We start from the raw sequence: 25514 nt of genomic DNA on the forward strand, positions 1-25514 counted from the left end.
AACCAGACTCAGTAGCAGAATGGGCTCTTTATATGCTTGACTTCAAAAGAGCTATTCTTTACTACATTGAAAGGACAAAAACTTTCAGGAAAACTAAACCACTTTTTGTAGCTTTCTCACCACCACATAAGAGCAATCCTATATCAAAAGCAGGAATTGCCAGGTGCATGTTAAATGCATCCAAATATGCTACCATAAAGCAAAGCGTACATTATCCATTCCCTCTAGGGCGCATTCCACACGCAAGCTAGGGGCATCTATGGCATTCTTAGGAAATATCCCCATGGATGACATTTGCAAAGCCGCCACATGGTCTACACAGCACACTTTCACAAAACACTACTGTGTAGATGTGCAGGCAAAACAACAAGCTAGTGTGGGCCAGGCTGTACTAAAAACACTTTTTCAAACTACTGCAACACATACAGGTAGCCACCGCTAATGGGGTAACTGCTGTATAGTCTATGCAAAAGTATGTGATCTACAGCTCCTATGCCTCGAACAGAAAATGCTACCAGTATGCATCTGTTCTTGGCATGTAGAGCTGTAGATCCGCATACGCCCACCCGCCTCCCCGGACACCTATATCTGTTGCAGTACTATCTTACTTAGATACATCACACATGGACATCTTTTCTATTTCTAACTAACTCCACTATCACCCATTATGGCAAACAATCTGGAGATGGAGGCGATGCCCATGCGCACTACTAACCAAAGGAGGAGTCACCTATCTCGTGACTACAAAGACTTCTACAATAACAAAGTGCAAACATCCGAGCCCAACACCAGATGTCAATCTATGCAAAAGTATGCAGATCTACAGCTCTACATGCCAAAAACAGATGCATACTGGTAGGTAGCATTTACATAATTATCCTTGTTTTTGCTAGAGGAAATAAGAACTTCATGGCACGAGTTTTGGCTAATATATCCCAAGAAGTCAAGTTCAATTCAAGCCTTTAAGGCTTCACTCATTGCATTTGGAGAGACACAAAAAAGCATTTTCTGGCCCATATTTTCCAAGCTTTCCCAACGTACTCGATTACCAATACATGGTTACCTTGCACCATATAGAGCCTGCTGGGCGAGTTATTTTTAAAGGGTCAGCTGTTAATCTGCCATATCTAAACATCAAACCCTTATAAGACACTAGTAGTAACCTTTAGGGAGGTTTTTAAAATTCTCAGATGTTTATTTCATTGCTGGTTATTTGCAAAATTGAGGCCTAGGTACTTATACACCTTTACCTATTCTAAAGGAGCATTATTGAGAAACCAAACTTGGATCTTTTTTTAAAACTAAGGTCTTTGTTTTTTCTACATTTAATCATAAGTTTATTTGTCTCCCAGCATGCATCCAAAGCAGTAAGTTTTCAATGTATGCCAACAGGATTATAATTCATACAAACAAGATCTTCGGTGTACAGGCGACACGGGACACATCCTCTGATTTTGGGGGAGAAAAAAATGTATTACTAAAGGTTTGCTTGAAAGATCAGAAATAAAGAGGCTAAAAAGGAGGGGAGCTAAAACACCTCTGACAGGCCCATTAATAGCGGGAATTTTATCTGAAAGAATACCATTTTTTTTCAGATCCACCTGAACTCAATTTTAGACATGCATCTTTTGGATCTTGAAATGTTTTTGGCACAAACTTTTGTTTTCAAGGGAGAGGATTGAATTGGGCCTTCAACAAGGGCAACACTTTGTTTGCATTATACCTTTCCCGGTTACAGTACTCGCTTTGAGTTGCAAGTAATTTGTCAATCCTTAGTGGGAATAGTTCTTGCAGATTTATATCTGAGACGGTGACCCTGAGTTTATGGTTTTAACTCAGCTCAATAGGAGAAGCGCCTTTACTTTGACATTGGCCCCTGAGAGAGATTTCAATCGCGCAATGGTTGTTAAAAATCAAGTCCGTCTTCTAATCAACTAGGTTAAATTGCTCAATCGTTACAAAAATATAGTCAGTTGGGATCGCAGTCCTACAGTGACCAAAGGTGGCTATCACCAGGGAATCTTCCATTGAGACTTGTTAAATTATGCTGCACTAAAAGGCACATCACTTGTTAGGATCTTCTTGTAACTTTATACTCACCAGCCACTAATATAGAAATTTCGTACATGTTCAACAAGTCACCGTGGAATTTATTGAAAGAATGCAATGACATTTTCGAGTTGAAATCAGCTGCCAAAATAAAACGTGAAGTCTGAAGACCTAAATTGGTCAAATCATTATCAAACTTGCTTAGATTTTCATCAACAGTGGTTACTTTGGGAGGATATGTATGTTAATACAGACAACTGACCTGGGCAAACCTGAAGGAGCCAAAAGATCAATATAACCGACTTGTAACAAATTACTAGCAGTTTTTACAGTTACCACATCCTTCCTATAAAGAGCAGAAACCAGAATAAGCTGGCCTCCAGATGGGCGGCCATGGATGTTAGGATAGGCGTTTTTTTCCTCAAGTTATAGACCTGTTGCTCTGTGGGCTCTGCCGTAGCCAAGATTCTTGAAAAATAAATATTAAATAATGTTGATCTTTTCAGTTTCGGTCTGAATTAATTTAGGAAATTCTTATAGCTGTGGATATTACATATAAGATACTTGATTGGTACGGGTTTCCCATTAACCTATGAGCAAAAGCTCATGCAACGGAAGCCTCTTAGATTGCTTTTGAATCTGTTTTTTGTATCACAGGGGAAACAGAAGGGTGGTAAGAGTAATCCTAGAACAAATCTTTGGGAACTGAAATTGTTTCCCTTGTTGTATTTTGAGAGAGAAATGAGGAAATTACACTTGGTTTACTGACAGACCTCTGTGCTTGCTCAGAGTCAGAAATAAAGCTTGAAAGTGACAGGCAGAGGTCGAAATCAATGGGACCATGAAGAATTTCAATTCTGTGAGCACAGAGCACTGACTATACTTCCTGAATGATGCATGATGCAAGTTTAGATTGGAATTTAATTGAAGTCACTTATCACCTCTCATGCATTGAAAACCCCACCAGTAGCTGGTCGATTGAGGATAAGTTATTTAGACTCTGAATTGCATTGCACACTCCAAGAAGAGTTGAGGGGCAGATATTACATTTTCTTTTCACATTTCAATTTTTTTTTTTAAATAAAGAACATCAGTATTTTTTCATATCTTTCCCAGATACGTTCGCTTTATAGTTAAAACTTTCCTGATTAGCTGGTGCAATGCTGGATTCCACTTTCTGAGCTGAATGGCTGTTTTGGCACAACGTTTTATGTATCAAGAGGGTCTAAAAAGCAACCGGAGGGGCTGGTTCTCTGATGAAGACATAAAGATTTCAGTTTCCCCCCTTATTACCATTAAATACAAATTTTGTATTAAGACCATTGCTTGACTTGAGAGGTCGATTCAAACCTGCTTTGATGGAGCGGGGATAGGCTTTGACCTGTGAATGGCTGTCTTTTTACATAGCCTCGCCGGCAGAGGTAATTGTTTTTTGACTTTGATGTCACCTTGTATTGAGTCCTCTCAGTTGACAGTCAAGCAAGTGACTTATTTCTTCCATATCTTTCTCCTACTTTGTATATTAGAGAAGGAAAACAAGAAATAAAAACATTCAGGGCGCCAAGTGCCACGTTGGACGATTTGAAAGTTTTGGCGGTACAGATTCAAAGTCCAATGATACATTGGTGGACTCTTTAGAATATCCCAGACTTTATGCTTTAAGTAAGGCGACAGCCTGGCTTGCTGCGAGGAGGACAAAACCAAAGCCTTTAACATGCCCTGAACTGTACTTTAGCAAAAGCATGTTAAGCAGTGAGATTTCTGTTCCACCCTGTTCAGCAAAACTAAAACGTGAAGATCCAGTCTGCGAGTGATTTCTAAATAGGGCCTCTTCATCATTGGGTACATCAGTCACAGCTGACAGTCTGGTAAACTAAAGGGGGCAGATGGGCTGCAGAGAAGGAAGACTTACTTACCTTGATTTGCCCTGCCCTTCAACTGAAGTTAAACACGGCGAGGTCGATAAAGGAGGCTTCTCTTTTTCCAGAAGCTCCAAAGAAAGGTTTAAGTGAGAGTTAGTAAAAAATAAAAATCCAATCCTTAATTAGATTGAGATCTAACGAGGCCCCCCTGATTTCAAAATGGATGGAAGAGGGATGGACTATTGATCACTGGCCGAAGCAGTGGTCTATATGTCCAGAGGCTGCCCACACAAATGAAAGACATTGAGGGCAGTGGAGAGAACTTCACGCTATACCATGACTCGGCCATTAGGAGGGCGACCACATGGGAGGAGAGGCATAACTCTAAAACCAGGGTACGGTGGCAGAATTCTGAGGTGGCCTGATCAACAACCAACTGTGCTCTATCTTGGTGATCATAGTGACTGGAAGAAAATAGAGCAAATGGGGAAGAGGACAAGTAAGTGTTAGTGGTTGCACAATAAGGTTTTGTACTACTGTTCATGTTGACAATTTAAAATTACAATAAAAATCTAAAAAAAAAATTTAAGTTAGGCCCTTCTTTAGGTCCGTTGGGGCTGTCCAGCCTACTGACAGGGGAGTGTCCAGAAATCACAGCTGAGGCTACCAAGGACTAGATTCCCCACTCGAAATGCCCCCCATCAAGTGCAGTTAAGTCAGTGACTACCAAATCAGTGGGACTGTTTTTGGAACAAAGGGCAAGAGCCTCTGGGTTTGAGGTCTCAGTTCTCTACTGTCTTTAAATAATTTAGTTTAAAATGTTTGTTGACAAAATTGAGCAATGATGTTGAGAGAGTGTAAGAGAGGGAACTGATCTACACTTCCTTGGTCCCCGTACCTGAGATTCCAGCACTGTACCCATCATCTGGAGTTAATCACGACTCTGCACCGTGTCCTAGAACTCATTGAGTTCATAATCAGTATCTACACAAGCCAGACCATGTGATGTCTAGAGAAGGCTCAAGTTTGATCTTGCTTCGCAATTTGAGTGGAGGGATCTCAGCGTTTTTGTAGACATCTTAAATTGTCAGCTTACCTGATTATAGGAAAAGGCTACTGCAACTCCAAAAGAGGACCTCTGAAAGGAGTCCTGAATTATTTAAGTAGGAGGCCTATATCCTTATTGATGCCTTTCAAAGACTGCTTCAAAGTTGCCCTGCCTCTGGAGCCCTTCAAAACAATCAGCAGCTATGGGCCGACTGGGCCACCAGGAATGGGAAATACATGGTTTCCTATCTTTCTTCGATGTTCACTCGAAACAAAGTGGTTAAAAATGTAAGATGGTTGGGTAAAAGGTATTCCGACGACCCCTGCTTGGCCCAGATTTGCCTGGTTCCCAGAACCTCAGCATGACCTCAGTCAAGAGTCTTTTTTTCAGTGACCGCATGACTTCACACAATTTTTTTTGTTTGAGAAGTACTGCAAAATACTACTTATGCCTATTTCTTCATCTAAACCAACAATCCTGGTGTAGTTACAGTTTACATGTAGTAATGTTTTATACTTTAATAATGTTTTACAACCGATGGGGAAACTAGGCTATCAAATGGACAGTAATCCATTTGAAATCTTCGTAGTGCTAACAGTTGTCTGCCAGATCTGTACAAAATTACGACCCCTTTTCAGCTCTCCAGCTCATTTAAATTCCACCTTTCAGGACAAAAACAGATCAGATGTGAGTTTTAATAACTGTTAATGCAACAACTTATTTTGGAAGTATTATGATCTGTTGGTTTGACTTCTCTTTCAGCGGTGCCACCTCCAACTTTTCTTTGATTTGCAGAACTCTGCTTTTGTCCACCTCCCTTCTTGGAGACTTCAATGTGTGAATAAAATATGGAACTCCGTATCCATATACGGTTATGTTGCTACATGGTAAAGGGGTGGCGAAGTTACTGTGTAGACCCCTGTGCATTTGATATATGAATGTTCTCAGTCTACCTCCTCAGTCTCAACTGACAAATGCAAGTTATTTGGGACTGTCCTATAGTTGTTCCTGCATGGAGGTAAGTGACATACACCGAAAAACCACACCCAAGTGGCCCCTCGGCGGATAGGTAGAATGTTGGGAGCAATAGAAAATTCAGTGTTCTTACTCCCCTAATAAAGTGATATAGCTAGCTCAACTCCAATATTTTCTAATTTTCTTCTGGTGAGCTTAATTGAATGGTAGGCTACATAAATGCAGTACTAAAATGATTGGGTGAATCCATGTTTGCAGGTAGGTAACTTCTTCTTGTCTCTGCTGTATGAGATACTGTCAGTCTGATGCATAGTAAAGGTGGAAATCTTAAAGGGTTTTACTTGGTTTTGCAGGAAAGTTCCAGATGCAAGTTCTTCCTCAGTGTGGGCATGCAGTCCACGAAGACGTGCCAGACAAAGTAGGTTTTTCATCCTTCCCCACTGCAACCCCCAGCACCGCCTTTGTGTGGTATTTGAATGCTTGAAAGAGGTTATTTTTTTCTAGTGTGTAAAACATATTATTGGTCATTTGGACCAGGCGCCCAATCAAATGTGGTTGAAAAACAGTATTTACACCTGGTATTTTCCAGGTGTAACGGTAGCATAGTGCAGATTGTGCTCTATTTAATATTTGCCCAGGAACTAGCCCTTATTTATTAGCTGTTGGTAACCATTTGTTCAAAAAATAAAGACTGGCTTCCAGTGAATGCAAAATGGGTGTTGATGTCAGGTGTGTACTTAACTCCCCTTTTTTATCACTGAGATGTTAGTTTGCCACAACATGCTGTCTGTCTCAAATCTTATTTGCCTCCATAGGGTTTTGCCCTTCCCATTCACACACTGGTCTAAATGGGCATGTTAATCTGAGTCCTCATTGAATAGTTAACCAGTTTCAATGCTTGTTCTGCATTTTGTTGACTATGAATTTACTTAATTAAAGCCCATTGATTAAGACATACTTGTAAGTTGCTGCTTTGATATAACTTAAAAAGAATATTTCTTCACAAAAAGAGAATGTGACGTGCAAGGGACTGCCTGTTATCAGTGGTGGAGGTGATGCTCATAACCGAGTTCAAAAGGCATGAAATTACTACATGGTAGAATTTGTGCACGTGCAAACCTGGACACCGAGCAGGATCTGCAGTTTTATAGAACACACAGAAATTGTCATACTGGAGGTGGTCTGGCAGTCCTATTCTATAGCCAAATCTTCCTGTACCGACAAGACCTGGAGGTAATTTGAACAGAATGCAAGTTGCAGAAAGCATGGGTAGAATGTGATCGCTCCAGTGCAAGGTCTTTTTAGTCTTTTGAAGTACTCTTTGCCAGGTATTTAAATGATCTTTGTAATTGGGCAATGTACTGATCTGCTCTTGAAGGTATTTGCTAAAAGGATCGATCTCCTATCCCTTACTTTGTATTTTTCAGTATTGTATGTGGTAATATCTATTGATTTACTGTATTGTAGTGAACTCCCGCAGTTGATCAAAGCCTCGCTTGTCCTCTAGTCCAATTTCTTAAGAACTTTTTTAAGTCGCACCAGAATCAGGTCATTCATTTAAATTCACAAGACCTACCTCTCTAGTTTGATTATCTGAGGACTGTTAATACTTTGTCTGCGTGTTTTATTCTTTTTAAATTAATTTTATTTGTTTTCTGGGTGCTTTGAAACTTGACTTGTTCGGAAATTATCTCTTTGTTATAATAAATAGTGCAAATATAAAATACCATCATGCTCATTTATGTGGAGCCTTTTCCGGTCGTTAATTTGCCATGTGTGGTAGAAGTGCTGACGTTCATCCATGATTTACTTGATTACTAGCTAAATCCCAAACAAGTCACAAAATGGTACAAATAATCAGAAGCATTAGCAAATATCAACTCCTAGACAGATTTGGAATTGTTTCTTTAATCTTGAGTACTTCTTAAAAGGCAATAGTAATATCAATTTTCATACCTTCTACAGGCTTTAAATGTGGGCTCCCCATTAACTAAATCTATATAGTTCCTTAGAAGTATGAGAAATGTTAATATCGTGCTAATTGTGATCACTTATAATCTAAGATGTGTGGAACTTAAATCTGGACCCAGAAATTAAAAAAAGCAAATAATTGCATGCTCAGGTGAAAAAAAAAATACTGGGTGTGCCGAGCAACTTTAAAATCAGAAAAGAAGAACATAACAGTGCTGTGAATAATAGCAACTGTTTTTTTTAACATATGAAGAAGAATTCTGCATCACCGAGTTTGCTTTGGAGTTATGAAAATTATGACCGTTCTATTTTTCTCACAAATAAATTGATTTTTAACGTTGGCTTCAGAGAGCTATGTAGACTAAACAGCGATTACTGCTCACGTTTATTTGAGTATACCTTTGTCTGATTCAGTTTTGTGATTAGTAGTTTTTCCTAGACTTGCACAACAATTTTGAATATTTTTCTCTGTTCGCTACCAAGTCATCATTATCTCTCATCAGAGGATATGGAGATTGTCTTTTGTATTTTGAATCTTTGCTGTTGTATATTTACGTCTTTGTTTCATCTTAGATTATATAGGTTTTTAGTTGATGTCTAAAGTGCACTATGTATGTGTACTGCATAGTCCACCTGGTTGCAGTGGATTTTGTTGCAGTCCAGTCGGTTCTGGATGTTACTTCTAGATAACATCCATATTCTCAGTAATTTATTTGGATATCTACAGTCTCACACCTGCTTTTGCATGGGAGTTTTTCTCATCTCTTAGCAACCCCCGCTGCGCATCCAGGGCTAAGCTCTTTTTTTCCAGTAGATCAAAGTGTGCCCTAATATATATGTAGCAAGATAGGTGGAGAAGATAAAGTCTAAAAGTGCAAGGCAAAAAACAAACCTTTCTTGATAATCGTTTTTTGTTTCTTTACAGGTTGCTGAAGCTGTGGCAACTTTCTTGATACGCCATAGGTTTGCTGAATCAGTGGGAGGATTCCAATGGTATTCTAATTTTATGCATTATGAAAATTGCTCCTTTCTCTCTGATCGTGGTGTTATTACACATGCAGAATTTAGAAGAAATTTTCCCACATTAATGTTAGCCTCCTTTCCTATGATTTTTTTCCCAGCTGCATTTGCACTATAATTGTAATACCCAGTTAAGCAGGGAAAATAAGGTAGAAAGGGCACATCGAAGTGGGGGTTTTGGATCATACGTACTTGAAGCAGCAGATAGGAGCCACCATAGACTTAGAGCTGGGTACATGAGACTGGTTAAATGTGAGCTAAAAACCGCAAATACATTTGAAAAGTAAACTGAGACATTAGTAGTAAAAACTGGATGGAAGTGCAAGCAAGTGAAGGCCTAGAAAGTGAGACAAAATATGGTGTTGCTAGGGGAAAATTGAAAATGTTATTGAATAGCAAAGTTAAAAATGTATTTATTAATTAAGCGAGTAAGAAGGAAGTATAAATAAAAGAACAATAATCCAAGTAAGAAAAGCCTGACTAATGAAAATTAGCAAAGTAGCCCTAAGAGTGATAATAGAGGATTTTTGTGAATATGACTGAAATTGGCAGTCAAGCGTGCAAGTCACCTACAGATATGTTGGGGGAAAAAGATTAAAGTCTGACATGACTCAGGTAAGGTTATACGTGAATGGGAACAGAGCAAGATGAAAAAGGACTGGAGTGAAAGAGTTTAGAGAATAACAATTTTAAAGATTTATGGGTTATGATTTATGAAGTGAGAAGCCATCCAAGGGTTGGCATTGGTTAAGCAGTTCATACTCTTCACCTGCTGGAAGTGAGTGAATGATGAGAAAGGTAATAGAGCTCTTCCTAGTCTGTGCGTAAATATGTACACATTGTGTTAAAGAGGAAAACAGTGGGTTACTTTGGAGTTCTGAACCGAAGACATAATGGAAATTTGAAAGCGGAAACTCACGAAGAAGGAATTGGAGTTGGCTAAACTGGACTGAAAAAAGCCTGTGAGAAATTTGTTTTGGGAATAAACTTAGTAGCAAAGTCGGAAGCCGAAAATGCAGAACTGGGAACAAAATGAGGAGAAGGGGAATTGGGTTGATTAATATGTTTGAGATGGAAAAGTAATTCAATGTTTGATTATGGTGAGCAAGCAGAAATACAGGAGAGCAGAACTTTAGTGACTGAGGGAAGTTCTAATGAGCAGATGGGATTGAAGAACTTGTGGGCTGTGGAAAGTGTAAGGTGGGCGGGGAGGATGAGGACAGAAAGAAATAGAAATAGATGAGGATTATGCTGATGCAAAGAAACAGTAAAAGGTTGAGCAGATAACATCTAAACAGCCAGATGTATGAGAATGCTTGGTTGGAATAGATGGTGAGATTCTAAATGGTATTTGCATGAGTACTAAAAAACTGAAGTCGGCACACAGACAAAAGGACAAAGAGCAAGTAAGAAGTCTTTGTTCAAAGAAAAGATTGGGCCTGTGGGAGAAAGCGAATAATGAAAAAAGTGGGGTATTGGTGAAGAAATTATGCAGGATGTCATCACAATGTAAAAATTACTGGTAGTGACCGAGGAGAACTTCTTGGAATCAAGGAAGAAGGAACAATAGCTTTCCTCCGTAAGAGTGTGCCAGAAACTGCAGCTAGAGGTAGTGATCAAAGCAAGAATTGCAGAGTTATAGGGTAGAGTCCAGATTTCATTTCTGCAAAGTACTAGAAATTTACGCTTGGAAACGATCAAAGTAAGTGCTGATTTCTCAGTGAGTTGGCGTTCTAGAGGGCAGAAGTAATGGGCGAAGGAAGGGATCAGGAACAGGCAGATATGTTATGTGCACTAGGTGTTATGAACAGAAAGGTAGGGGAAAAGGCAGAGAGATCGGAGCAAAATGTAGGTGCAGAAAGCAAACAAAAATAAACCGGCATCAAGATGGCCTTCCCCAAGCAACTAATCAATGCCTTCTACACAAGGTGCTCAGAGGAGCTGATCTCTAAAAGCTGAGTTTTGTGCTGGATAGAACTTTGGTATTAGTCCTAGACCTACTGCTATTGCATAGATGAAGAAGCCTCTCTAATCCCTGCAAGAACAGAGCGAAATGACCAGGAGTGTTGGCAACAGGACTGCAGGTGCTGTCCTCCATGCTGATGGCAGAGCATTGATGGAGGAGAGACAGAAAGATACAGAGAGCAGAGAATAAAAGGTGGCTCTAGCTACCTGTTTTAAGGAGGCCAATGATCAGCTTCAGTTCTGTAGTAGGGGATCTCTGTGTATAGTCATAATCTAGTGAATAGTCCCGCCCATGTGCGGGGACCCCGGAGCAATAAAAATAATCTCTTAAGCTGTCAAGCCATGCAGACCTGCATCTACACTTAAGAGAGGATTCAAAGACCGATAATGCAGCCTATATCCACAGGCTACACTGTCCAGTACTTCAACTAGAAAATTCCACCAACATCCACAAACAGCACTGCCTGCCCAGCTTTTCCCACAGAGAAAAACCTGCCTCTACCAGCAAAAGCCTCTGGAATGATAGAGAGGGAGGAATGGACAGACAAGCCCCATAGGCTGCCATTATGTGGCTCAGAACAGGATACTGGGCCTTTAAGAAAACTTTCCAGAACGTTCCCAGTATCCCAGAATGCCCAGCAGGTCCCTTTTACTTTCAGTTCTTTTTTCCGGCTCCTGCTAGCAGGACCCTGGAGCATTGAGCTCTCCCTTTTCAAGGGTTTCTTTGGATTTGTTCACTTTTCAAGGGATAGATTTAGTACCTTGTTGCCTTCCTTCTTGTGGGTCAACATGCCTGGCTTGTTTGACAGGTGCCCAGAGTGCGAGAAGAAGAAGGCCAAGTCGGACCCACACAGGGTGTGCATCGTCTGCCTTCCCCAGTCCTATATCCCAGAGGAGTGTGACATTTGCCGATCCTTCTCAGCCAGGACCCTGAAGGAAAGGATGAAGATCATGCTCCTTGGCCTGGAGGACAGAAGGCTGAGGGCACAAGGTGGGTCAGAAGGGGCTGATTCTGCCCATGCTGAGGCCCCTGGGGGGCTCCCCAGGGGTAGGAAGCCCAGCAAACGCCCCCATTCCCCGTCGACTACGGCGTCGAGGGGGATGGCTGCAGTCTGCTCACCGTCTCCCCAGGGCTCTGGGGAGAAACGGCGTCGACGCTTGCCGTCGAGGGAGCTGAGCAGCCCGCCGTCGACGACATCAGCATCTTCGTCGACGCCGTCGACTTCTCCGTCGAGTCATCGGCGTCGAACAGCTCCGGCGTCGGCGCTCGCCGTCGAGGCGAGGTCGCCGTTCGCTGTCGGCGAAGAGGAGACGGTCACCGTCGAGGGGATCCCCGACGTCGAGGGGGCGTTCGCCGTCGAGGGGGCGTTCGCCGTCGAGGGGGCGTTCGCCGTCGAGAAGGCGTTCGCCGTCGAGGAGGCGTTTGCCGTCGAGGAGGCGTTCATCGACACTGAGGCAGCGCAGGAGGAGTCCTGACGCCGGGAGTTCCTCGGGGTCACGAGGGGAGAGAACGGAGTCACCGGGCTCGGTGTACTCCGTGGTGTATACCCCTCCTAAGCCGAGGTCGCCACCCTTTCCACCTTTGCCAAGGGAGCCCTCACCGCCACCACAACCGCCGCTGCCTCCTCCTCCTCCTCATAACATTGTGCCTCGCACACCGTCGGGCCCACCTGTGGCCCCACCACGGTTGGTGTCGTTGCCTCGGTGTCCGACGCCACCGAAGAGGACTCCGAAGCGGCCGCAGCCGAGCAGATCGCGCTCCCGCTCCGGACGGAGAGGAAGGTCACGGAGCCGTGGACGGGCTTCGTTGACATCTGGGCGACGCCGCAGGAGGCGCCGCGCCAGATCCCGCACCCAATCGTCTGTCAGGGACTACTCTCCGACGCGGTCGGACTCACCAAGGACAGGAGTATCGCCTGTCGACGATATCGTCTCCTTCCAGGAGGTGCTACTGCGGGGTGCTGCCAAACTAGGGATCACGGTGACGGTATCAACACCTACGACGTCCGTGATCTTTGAGACGCTGCACCAGAAGCACCTGTCTCGCCCCCTGCTGCCACTAGTGCCTGGATTGGTGGAGCCCGCTACGGAGTTGTTCCTCACTCCGGCGGTAACGAAATCTGCCCCCTCTAGGCTCCTGAAGAAGTATCGGGCGCCGGATTCGGACCCGTCCTTTCTGAGGATGGACACGAAACCGGACTCTGTCATTGTGACGGCGGCGAGGAAGCAGCATGCCACCACGCCTTCCTCGACAGTGCCGCCTGATAAGGACAGCCGTTGGCTAGATTCGGCGGGCAGAAAGGTCTGTGGGACGGCTTCTACCACCATGAAGGCGGCAAGTGCCGGGACTCTGTTGGGGCGCTACGACCGTGCCCTGTGTGAGTCTCTCCAGCAGTACGCGGAGCTGCTGCCTCGCGACAAGGAGGACTTTCTGGAGACTTTGCGTGAGGGGATGCTGGTGTCGAATCAGATCCATCAGCGCGGCGGCCGATGTGTCTCTGTTAGCGGCACATGGCTACTGTCATGGCATCCACCAACGGCGTCACACTTGGCTTCGCCTTACCTCACTCAAACCGGAGGCACAGCAAAGAGTGGCCAACCTGCCTTTCTCGGGGGAGACCCTGTTTGGCAAGCATGCGGACGACGAAATGGCCCGCATGAAGACAGAGGCAGAGACCCTGACGGCTGTCGGGTTGGAGAAGCCTGAAAGGAAAAAGCGCCCGTTCCAGAGACGGTTCGGGGCGGCAGGAAGAGGGCGTGGGCAGCCCTCGGGACAGCAGCAGCAACAGCAGCAGCAGCAGTTCCGCAAACCCTTCCAGAAGCGCCAGAAGGGTAGAGGAGGCCAGCAGTCCGCTACAGCGTGTAAGGGCCCGGCTGGGTCTCGGCCCTGAGCGGTTACTTCCCCTGCAACCGTTACCCACTCCAGTGGGGGGAAGCGTTCAATTTTTTCTGGCAGAGTGGAGAAAAATTACTCAGGACAAATGGGTGCTGAATATTGTTTGCAATGGATACAGTCTTCGGTTCATCAGCCCGCCTCCAGCGATTCCGCCGGTAAGCTCACAGTATCAACTGCGAGAGCTCCAGGCGGAGGCAGACATCCTGTTGAGGAAGAAGGCGGTGGAAGACGTACCTCTGTCTCAAAGGGGAAGAGGTCTGTACTCTCGGTTCTTCCTGGTTCGCAAGAAGGACAAGAACGAGTTCAGGCCCATTCTGGATTTGCGGCAAGCAAACAAATGGATTCGCAGAGAGAAATTCCGCATACTATCGTTGCATCAGATTTACCCTCCGCTGCAACGGGGAGACTGGCTCTGTGCCATAGACCTACAGGATGCATACTTCATGTGCCCATTGCACGGAAGCACAGGAAGTTCCTGCGGTTCCAAGTCAGCGCCAATCATTTTCAATACACAGTACTGCCATTCGGGCTGAAGTCTGCGCCCAGGACCTTCTCGAAATGCATGGCGGTGGTAGCCGCACACCTGCGGAGGAACAAGGTGTTTGTCTACCCCTACCTGGACGATTGGTTGATCAAGGCCGCCTCCTTCTCGGAAGCACAAGCGCACTTCCAGAAGACGTGCGTTCTCTTGAACAAGCTGGGGTTGCACGTCAATATGTCCAAGTCTGTCCTGACTCCGGTCCAGTGCATACAGTATTTGGGGGGCCTCCATCAATACGCTGTCAGCAAGCGTGTCTCCTTCGGAGGAGAGACGGTTATCACTCCTTCGGAAGGCTCAGGATCTTGTGGCCGCCCCATTGACGACAGTGAGGAAGGTGTCTTCGCTGCTGGGATCGATGGCCTCATGTATCTTCCTCACGCACGGCTGCACACGAGACCACTGCAGGAGTGCTTGGAGGATCAGAGGATAGGTTCTTGGGACGACAAGATACGGCGCTGTCTGCATGCTCTTCAGTCGCTGAAGTGGTGGTGTTCGGCGGAAAATCTCCTCAAGGGGGTTCCCTTCCACAAGGACATTCCCACGCAGAGGATCGTGACGGATGCGTCTCTCCACGGCTGGGGAGCGCATTCCGGAGACTTACAGATACAAGGAAAGTAGTCCCCGTTGCAGTCGACGTAACACATCAATTTCTTGGAACTCAGAGCCATTTGCTTGGCATTGAAGGCCTTCCATCCGTCCTTCCAGACCAACTCGCTGCTGGTACAGACGGACAGTACAACCACGATGTATTACCTCAACAAGCAGGGGGGGTCGAGATCACGCACTCTGTCGCAGGAGGCGCAGTCGATCTGGCACTGGCTTCTGGCCCGAGGACTGACTATCACGGCCACGCATCTGCCAGGTGTGGAGAATGTTCAGGCGGACGCACTGAGCAGACTGATTCAGGAAAACCACGAATGGGTCATAAACGACGAAGTACTAGGGGACGTCTTCGCAAGGTGGGGGACTCCAGACGTAGATCTGTTTGCCACTGCCGAAAACAGCAAATGCCGAGACTTCGCATTCAGGTACTACCAGCGGGGGACGCTGGGGAATGCACTATGGATCGACTGGTCGAACAGCTTTCTGTGCGCTTTTCCACCCATTCCCCTGATTCCGGCAGTGCTCATCAAGCTGTCCCAGTCCGGGGCGCGGATGATCCTGATTCCCCCGGAATGGCCCAGACAGTGGTGGTTCACGGACCTGCTTCACCGGTCTCTCCTTCCTCACATACGGCTGCCGTGCAGGCCGGACCTTCCCACGAGGATCGGGGGCGAGTGGTGCAACCCAACCTCTCGTCTTTGAGTTTGGCGGCATGGCTCCTGAGATAGTGCAATATGGCCATTTGAATCTACCAGCAGATTGTATGGAGATACTGAAGGAGGCTAAGCGACCTTCCACTAGGACGTCCTATGCTTACAAGTGGAAGAGATTCTGCATCTGGTGCAAGTCCAAAAACTTTGACCCGACGACATGTAAGGAAGATGTCATCCTTCCGTACCTTCTGCATTTGGCACAGTCTGGCCTTAATTTCCATTCCATTAAGGTTCATCTCGCTGCTCTGACTGCTTACAGGAAATGCCCTTCACAGACTTCCTTTTTTCAGATCCCTGTTATCAAGGATTTTTTGGAAAGCTTGAAGAAAGTGTTCCCTCCTGTCGGACTTCCCGCGCCTTCCTGGGAATTGAATGTGGTGCTGTCCAGATTGATGAGGGAGCCTTTTGAACCGATTCACAAGGCTTCGTTGCAGCACCTGTCGTGGAAGGCGGCGTTCCTAGTGGCCATTACATCGGCCCGCAGGGTGAGTGAACTTCAGGCGTTGTGTTGCCAAGAACCTTATACGGTATTTCATGCTGCTAAGGTTGTTATGCGTACTCGCCCTAAATTTCTTCCTAAGGTTATATCTGACTTTCATGTCAACCAGACCATAACTTTACCTACGTTTTTTCAGAATCCCTCTTCTCCAGCGGAAAGGTCTCTACATTCCCTGGACGTTAGGAGGGTGTTGAAGTTTTATCTTGATAAGACCAAAGATATTCGTAGGTCAGACCAATTGTTTGTTAATTATGGATCAGTCAGGACCGGTCTCGCGACCTCTAAGCAGTCCATTTCTCGGTGGATTGTGTCCTGCATACAGTTGTGTTATCAAAAGGCTAATAAGACCTTAGGGGGTAAACCTAAGGCTCATTCCACCAGGGGCAAAGCTGCCATGACGGCTTTGCTGCGTAATGTTCCGATTGCGGAAATCTGCAAGGCGGCCACTTGGTAGTCGGTCCATACCTTTGCTGCGCATTACTGTCTGGACACGGATGCCAGGGCAGATGCTCAGGTTGGGCAGGCTTCGCTGCGAAATTTGTTCTCACAGTAGTGGTATTATTTTGTAATCTTCTCCACCGCCGTTTTTGGTGTGGGGATGGGCTTGCCATTCTATTCACTAGATTATGACTATACACAGAGATCCCCTACTACAGAAGGAATAGTTTATTTTCTGTAACTCCAGTTCTGTAGTAGGGGTATCTCTGTTATAGTCATAAGCGCCCGCCCTCCTCCCCGTTGGAGAGATAAATGTTAATGTAAAGAATGCTACAGGTCTGGCGTGCTACGCCTTCAAAAAGAACTGAAAGTAAAAGGGACCTGCTGTGCATTCTGGGATACTGGGAAAGTTCTGGAAAGTTTTCTTAAAGGCACAGTATCCTGTTCTGAGCCACATAATGGCAGCCTATGGGGCTTGTCTGTCCATTCCTCCCTCTCTATCATTCCAGAGGTTTTTGCTGGTAGAGGCAGGTTTTTCTCTGTGGGAAAAGCTGGGCAGGCAGTGCTGTTTGTGGATGTTGGTGGAATTTTCTAGTTGAAGTACTGGACAGTGTAGCCTGTGGATATAGGCTGCATGATCTGTCTTTGAAATTCTCTCTTAAGTGTAGATGCAGGTCTGCATGGCTTGACAACATAAGAGATTATTTTTATTGCTCCGGGGTCCCCGCACATGGGCGGGACTATTCACTAGATTATGACTATAACAGAGATACCCCTACTACAGAACTGGAGTTACAGAAAATAAACTACTCCTTATTCCAGGTGATGTACTGCAGCACTGCAGAGCTGCGCAAATGCATAAGCAATGTCTTCCATTTGTCGCAACTTTAGAGCAACACCTTATGAATAATTGTCGGGACAATAGAGAAATACGTAACTGTTTTTTCGATCTATTGTGGTTGCAATGTATCCAAGTCACCACTTTGTGGTACTGAAAAGGGTTCCATCACTAGCTACTCATGCTAAAAGTGTTGTCGCTGTTAATTTTGAGTTCCATGTGTCGACTTAATTTCATCAATGTTTTCATCCTTTTGAGCCATCAAAGATTTGAATGTGATTAATTATATCTGAATTCTACTGTTTCTGTGAGTGTGTGTTCATGCTCATGAATGTTCCTCGAGTAGTAAAATAAAAGGATGTAAGGACAATGTTAGTACAGATTGCTGGGTGTAAGCATGGGCATGACAGCAGGAATTAGTGTGGGGGTGACTGGTTGTTCCAAGTGTTGCAAACCTCTTGCTAAACTTCAGTAAGTTGTGTTGATATCTCAGTTTATTCTCTTTCTTCTCCTAGTGTGTTTCCTGGCTGTTAGTATCCTACAATCCTTCCGACTGGGTTCCGTTGTAAATATATTGCACCAGAGGCCACTGTGACGTACTCATATCCTCATCAATCCAGGCTCAGCAGAAAAGAATCGACATCCACTCATCCAGTGCACCTTGTTTGTCGGGCTGTGTGACCTATGGTGTAGATGTATTGACGAGACAGCATGCATGTGTGTTGGTGAGGCCTCCAAAGCTGCTCGGTTTCCTGGAACAGGCCCTTGCCTGCTGGCTTTAAGTCTCAAAGAGCACGTCTTTCCTAATTTTGCATCATTTGAAATTCTCAGGCATGGTTGTAAACCTCAGTGGGGCCGCAGCACAAAGCAAGCTTTCCCCTAAGCCCTGCTTCCCTTTTCACGAAATTCATTGAATTACCTACCCCTTCACATTCATTATTATGCCTTTTCATGGATGTGTTCAAACTTAGGTTATATTTTTGTGGTTGTAACATTTTGAAGCTGAACCCTTGCATGAGTTTAGTAACACTTTTTATTAAAAAGAATTCTGACACCTAAACACACATCCTAGAGGGTGTGATAGTCTATATTTTCCCTTTCTCAATCTTAGCCTGTATCGAGGACTGTTCCCCATTACTGCACTGATGTGGGTCCATTTAAGCAAATTGAGCTGCATCCATCCTTGCAAGTGGCAATTGCTAGGATGGTAGATCTAACTCAAGGCTGATGGAATGATTTTGTGTTTTAAAGCCTGTTTGTTATCCTCCATCTTTTTTGTATTTGGAGGGCTTGTCATTGGTATCTTCTCTATTCATGGCAATAGCAAATTCCCATACTCCATGGTCAGTTCAGTGGTACTTTGTACAGTCCTTTCAACACAGTATGACGAGGCATTTGTAGTGGACTGTGCTTTCTGATGTTCATGAAAGTAGGAAATGGAGTTCTGAACCTCATGAAGCACCTACCAACCTTGGTATTTTGTTGCTTGGTGTTCGGTCAGGTTCTTTTGTCTTCGAAACATCAAGATTATCTTCTCAAAATGAATGTAAAATTTTGTTAGTTCTCCCCAACACTTTTCATTCACCTTACTAGGGCTCAGGACCTCTGCACTGCTTCAGCATCACATGTCACACTGATGAATGTTACCAACTTCCCAGACTTTGCTCCATGTTTTGTACCGTTCTTCCATGTTCAGAACTTAAACTTTTTATGAAGAGGCACTTGTGTTTTAGATATGCTCTACAGACTGTTTTAAGATTTCCTTAACTATTTGGGTAAACATTTCGGGCACGCCAAGCAAAATTAATTCCCCCTGTTGGAAGCACTGATCTTGAAGCTTTTTTGTATTATTATTATTTTTTTTAATAAGTATCTACTGCAGAACTAAATTTGTCACATCCATGTGCTTTAAGCAATAATGTATTTTTAAAGCAAGAGAACCTTGGAAAGCTTACAGATTAAGGGTGTGTACTGTACAGCAAAGGCCTTTTACAATAAATATGATCGTCACCTCATTTAAAAGGATGCTTTTGATGGGCATTTATACCTGTCCCAAGCAGATGGATATAAGAACACCTAATTCTATGGGTGGAAAGATATCATCTGTGTACTGTACATTTTATTCTTTGTTTATTCTTGTTTCAAATGATTCTGGTAACCCTGGTCTCAGCGGTTATCTTGGTGTAGAACAACAAGGTCACAAAGGTTTATCTTTTGCCAGCAGATGATGTTAGTACCTTTTGAATTCAGGTTCTGACTTCCAACAAGTTAGTACTGTTGTGGAGGTGTGCGGAGGGACCCATGTGGGAGTGTTCATTGTTAAGATAGTGTAGAGGACTGACTCCACAGATCTGCTACCCAAGTATTTTCTTTTTTTTTTTATTGAGGTGGAGTAAAATCACTCCTATGACTATCCATCTTCTGTGCACTAGATTGAAAGCTCTTTTGCTGTTTTGTATTGGACAGGTGAAAATAGTGTAAGAGCTAAGAATCAAGATCCAGATGAATGATCATGAGCCTTGATGCCCATCTGGCCCTGTAGGCCCTTTTGCCCCCACCTTGTCATCTATTTTCTTCTGGCCTGGTGCGATAGTACACATCTTATGTTCTGTTTTCAGTGCTGGGGTAAAGACTATGTATAGAGTTGGAATCTGGTGCGCATCTTCGTTTTACAGGCACTACTTCAGGGCAGTACATCATACTGTCAATTGGATAACAAGACCTAGGAGACCAATCATGGGCTACCTGGATCACACTTAAATCTGTTAGTTTTGTAATAATTTCCTCCAGTCATAGGTTAGCTCAATGTGTCTTGTTGTGGTACACTGGTTTTCACGCAGAAAGCCCAGTAAATGGAGACCACTGCAGAAACCTTCCACTGACAACAGCAGCAATCCTTGGTTATTTTTTAACTTCTGCGATAAGGTTTGTGCCCCAAAATGAGTCTAACAAAAATATTGTCAGCTTTATCTACAAATGCTGGTCCATTGGGTCTCATTTATTTTGTCTCTATAGAGCCCTACCAATGCAGCCTTTCTTTAAAAACACTAACCATGATGGCTTTTCTAAAATAAGTTCTAGAAAGTTGCTTTCCTTTCACAAGAATTGTACGAGGAAGAAGAAGGCGATGGCAAACACTTGGGTTTTGCTTGTTTCAGTTTCCGAACCTGCTCAGTGTGTTTCTCTCATTTGTGATTAGAGGTTCTCAGCTCACCACTGGCAAGTCCTTTAGTTTGCTTGATATAAGTGCATATTTCCCTTTTGGCATTGTGTAACATTGTTCAACAATCTTGAATGGATTTGGGCACAACCACCCACCCATCCACTGTCATTCATTATAGTCTCTTGAAGGAGTTGTTCCTTGTTCTATTCTCCTACAGCTACATTTTGGATAAAGCAACAAGGGTCCCACAGGCCTGTCTTTGTAGACCCATTATTTGGGGTCTTTGCTTCACGCCCTGAAACTGAGGAAGGAGTAGTGGCAAGTGTTAAAGCACTGGGGCCTAGGCTGTGTGTGTCCTGTGCCTGAAAAGGTAAAACAGCCTCCCCTTCTGTGCTGATTACCTCACTAAATCTTGTGGGAAAGCCCCTTTCTGTCTAACATGAGAAGTAATGAAAAACAGCACACCCCTTTACGACTCTTTGCTAACATGATGGAGGCATTAAACATTTGATAACCAGAGCCTTGGAAGGACAGCAGTCTCTCTTCCCTGTGACTGCTAGGTGGCTACCTAACATATTTTTGTTTACTATAGGTGTTCTTGGTGGAAAATGTAAGTGTAAATGTCAGAACAATTGAGCCTGAAGGGAAAGACTCCTCTTTCCAAGGAGAGTTTATAGTCCTAGCTTTTGTCACCTCTGGGTTGTATGCTGTGAAAGAGAATTGTTTTAAAGAAACTTCCAGTCTCATAATTGACCCTTTGACCTTAACTTACCTTAATTGAAATAAACGTTTACCAAAACACTCATGGCATGCATTTTGCTGTCCGAGGAAAATGTCTATCAGCATTGTAATCAAGTGCAACTTACTGACCGCTTTAATTACACAGTCACCGTTTATATGTATAAGCTGCAAATGTAGCTATCTAGGTGCAATCCTGCAAAAACATTGTCATTGCACTTTGAGATTCTGTAAGATACTTAAAGTGTCTCTTGAATTGCTGTTACAGAAGTTTGTCGTATGAAATTGTTGGCGTGTCAGAAACCATAGTGCATCTCAAACCATATGTTCTTTCACAGGAAAAGAATTGCATCCCATCCACCCCTATTTCATTCTCCAGGCCAGTTAATTAAATCTGTTAGTTTTTGTAAAAAAGAAATACAACCTGAATACTTCAAAGTTTTCAAGGACACGTACATGTATGCACTTTAGACATGATCAAAACAAGCAGTACCCACCACAGCCTTCAAAATTACAGTGGCAGAGCAGCCCGAACCCATCTGACAATAGGATCGGCAACTCTCTTCTGGAGGGTCCTATACTAATTTCCAACTGTAATATCTAACGTTTGTTTTCTCGCCTTGTCTCCTGTAGGACATAAATAGTTATACAATATGGAAGTTGGGCATTTTCCAAGGTTCTACCTTGGTATAACAAAACACACATATTTACTCTCTTTAGAGGGGGTTCATGCCATATTACTCTAGAGCTGCGAAAGTTTGTTGCATTGCTGAAAGATATGTTGTAGAGCTGTGAGATCCTTTAACAGGCTTGTTGTATTCTGCTTTAGTCTGTTTTGTTGGAATCCTCATATTTCACTTGGTAACCCCCTGGACATTGCAAATTGTGCTGTACAATACTGCAACCGTGTTCTGCCTTGATGACTTTGACGGGGTCAGCAAACGTAGATTTACCTTTCCCAACAGATACGGTTAAAGAATTCGATCAGTTGTTCCATCTTAACAGAAATCATTTTTGTTTTGTGTACAGCATCATACTTTTTCTTACTGCATTGCTCTTTGATACAAAACCCATGCTGTATTGGTTCTTTTATGACCCGACGTGCAGCCATGTAAGAATTCTTTTTAATCACAAAAGACAACCCACATCATGACTGTAAACACTACGATTTGTAAGCAACTTGAGCAGATCATTTTTATCACCTGACCTTCATTTGAACCATTTCCATGATACTTGGTGTTACCCATCTTGTCTCACCTGTGTTCTGCAGATTTGTCCATGATCTATTCTTATAGTTCAGAAGAAAGAATAATGGGCTTACAGTGTCAAATACCCCCTTTTTTAGGCCATTAAACTTTCTTTATTTAACACAGTCTCCTGCTCAGCCATTATCAGTGTTCTGTCAGTTCTGCTAGTTACAATTGGCACTGAGAAATAAGGTGTAAAGCAGAAGGCCCACAAGTGCACAGAGAAAGCCCGGACCTAAAGTTTCTCCACACTGATGATCGTTTTCTCAACTGTTGAAAGGAAATAGAAGTGCATCGTGAGTTGGTAAAGGAAGAGTTTTCAACTGCATTTAGGTATATACTTTTATTTCAGAGCTTCCAACTTCTGTGCAGGCATACAGGAGAAGAGTTGTATGGACTGACCTCAATTAAATAACTAATGCTGAAGTTCGGAAGATCTTTATTTTAGTCACTTTCTAAAATTTTAGTTAAAGCATTCCTCAGCAATGAAAATGATATTTGAAAATTGAGAAAAGTTATTGAATATGATTCATTCAAAACTATGGCATAATGCATAAATATATTGTTGGTTCCTCTTGCATGTTTTACACATGTTTTAACCTTGTGGATGCCATTGGATTTCTGTACCTCTAACATGAATATTAGCTCTTCAAAGGAATAATTTTTAGGCAGGCATTGGTTGAAGGGGATACTTTTTAGAATGTGTAGCTTCCAGGCTGTCTGCCACCACCGAGTTAAATCATGAATAAAACTATAATCTTGCCCTTCCTATGCATAATTCATGCATGACCCATATAGTCTGGGGCTGAATTCTGATCGCCTGCTGTCACGAAGATACCCAATAAGGTAGTGGTCTCATTTAATTGGGTTTGTAGCAAAAGGTTCAAACAACTAGCTCTCCATCCCTTGATGCAGGCCAGCCAGTAGGCTATACTTTGCATTTTTTATCATTGTAGGCCACACCCTATCCTTGCAGCTTGAGGTCTCAAGATAGAACATCTGCTTAAAAAAGAGACATTGGCTCATTAGTAGAAAGTATATACTTTGCACCCCTTCTTCCTTGTTTACATATAAGTGCATAGAGGGAGGTCATTGAGTGGGAGAGTTCAGTGGCTGATGGTACTAGTGCTGTCCCGAGCCTGCGCTCTTTGGAAGAGAATAAGTCACAGCTATGTTACAGGCATATACATTTCTATAAATAGAACCAGGTTTAATTGTGTATTTTCACTGGAGGTGTTTTATGTTACATTGAACTCAGAAGCACTTATATGTACTCTATGCAGCAAAAGGAAACAGTGCACTATCACCAAACAAAGCCTCTATTCCAAAGGCTGATCTCCTTAGGACTATTGATGAAGAAATTCCAAGGCCTGTGCCCTTTCAGGGATTTCCTTGCAGTTTTGTGAGGGTAACGTAAACATGACTTTGATTGTCTGTCAATACAAACTCAGTGTTATGCAGTGTTCAGTGGCAAACTCAATTTCTGTACATGTTTAACCTTGGTGGCCTCAAGGGTTATTCCAGAGTACTTTAGATGTGTTTATGGTATTCGGGAGCCGCCACACAGGTAGTAGCTGTGTGGTGCTCTAGATGGTGATCGGGGTGGAAATAAAACATGCTTCTTCGCATTTCCATTCACTTTAGGACTGGGCATGTGGAAATTAGTTTTTTTTTGTTTTTTTATTCACTCTGGCATTGTTCCTTGTTCAGAAGAATAAAATTTTCAAAAACCTACTTATGTGCTTCATGATTCTTTAATTTCTTCTTGAGTGCAAAGGTCGCTGTGGTGTTTGAACCCCATATATTTTGCCAAGGGCAGTTTCGTGCCCGGTCCAATACAGAAAACTAAAATGTTTGGGTAAGAGAAAGTATGTATGAAGAAGTTTCAAAATATAGTCAGGTTATCTGTTTTCTCGACAGTGACAAAATGCTTACTGTAATCAGCTAAGTGTTGTCTTTTTCACATGCCTAAGTAGGAGATATTAGTTACAATCTCATAATTAAACATTTATCAATATATAAAGATTTATCCAACATTCAAAAACATTCAGAAATGTAAGAATAACCTCAACATTACCAGAAAACGAAGACCAGCATGTTTAAAAGTGAAAAATATAGAAAATAACAACTGCACTGCAAATCAAAACAAAAATTTACTGCCAAAAATACCGTAATAAACTGTGGGAGGTTGGACCTAGCTGTGTCTGTTATGGCTGCTCTCTCTTAGAACTCCGCTCTACCTGCGTGCCACTACTGTTATACTGCCACCACGAAGCCCAGCTGATGCAAAGAGGAGCCATGACTTCGGGGTGACACCTAGGAGTAAAAATCTGCCATGGGAAAGGACTAATTGGCAGTCCTGGCAAATAAAACAATGGACATTCTTAAAATGCGACTTCATACATTGCTGCAGCCTACAATGCTTGCTCAAACTGCATTGAAGGCAGAACTCCGCGTAAGTGGCAGCATGTCCACCTATTTGCATGGGAAGTACTGAATCTGGTGCTCCTCGGACAGAAGAGCCCAGGTGTGTCCCAAGCACAGAAGATAGACCCACCCCCCCCCCCCGCCCCTATGTAGGGAACAAGCACACCACTGCAGCAAGACAGGTAGGGAGGTGATATCCAACTGGGGTATGGGGCGAGACCCAACTGGGGTGTGAGGCTGTAGGAGTTTAAATTACTACGCAAACAAATAATTGATGGAATGCTGATTAAATCATACATTCACCCCCAGTCAAGAGTTCTGGGTTAAATCCATCATTCTTTTGCTCACCATGCCACCCCAGTTAAGACCCAGCCATATGCAAATCAGTCTTGACCCTGTGCCTCATGGGAAAAGTCCAGACCGAACTGCCAAGCCAGGTCCTCACTGGGCCGGAAACAAGCATCCTGGGACCGGTTCCCGGGTATTACCTTTCATCAGCTAGGCTAGCTTGAATCCAGTGG

General features: G+C 43.6%; 1 protein-coding gene across 1 annotated transcript in view; it reads left to right on the forward strand.

Moving 5' to 3' along the window:
* The window catches only part of PPME1 (protein phosphatase methylesterase 1), a 252908-nt gene extending 228608 nt beyond the window's left edge, over nt 1-24300 (forward strand). The window contains exons 12-14 of the mRNA XM_085623336.1: nt 6288-6352; nt 8831-8898; nt 17934-24300. Coding sequence (XP_085479462.1) covers nt 6288-6352; nt 8831-8898; nt 17934-17952 — 152 coding nt within the window. The 3' untranslated portion in view covers nt 17953-24300. The remainder of the gene's footprint in view (nt 1-6287; nt 6353-8830; nt 8899-17933) is intronic.
* The last annotated feature ends 1214 nt before the right edge of the window (nt 24301-25514 follow it).

The sequence above is a fragment of the Triturus cristatus genome, chromosome 8, assembly GCF_964204655.1.
Source record: "Triturus cristatus chromosome 8, aTriCri1.1, whole genome shotgun sequence".
NCBI lineage: Eukaryota > Metazoa > Chordata > Amphibia > Caudata > Salamandridae > Triturus > Triturus cristatus.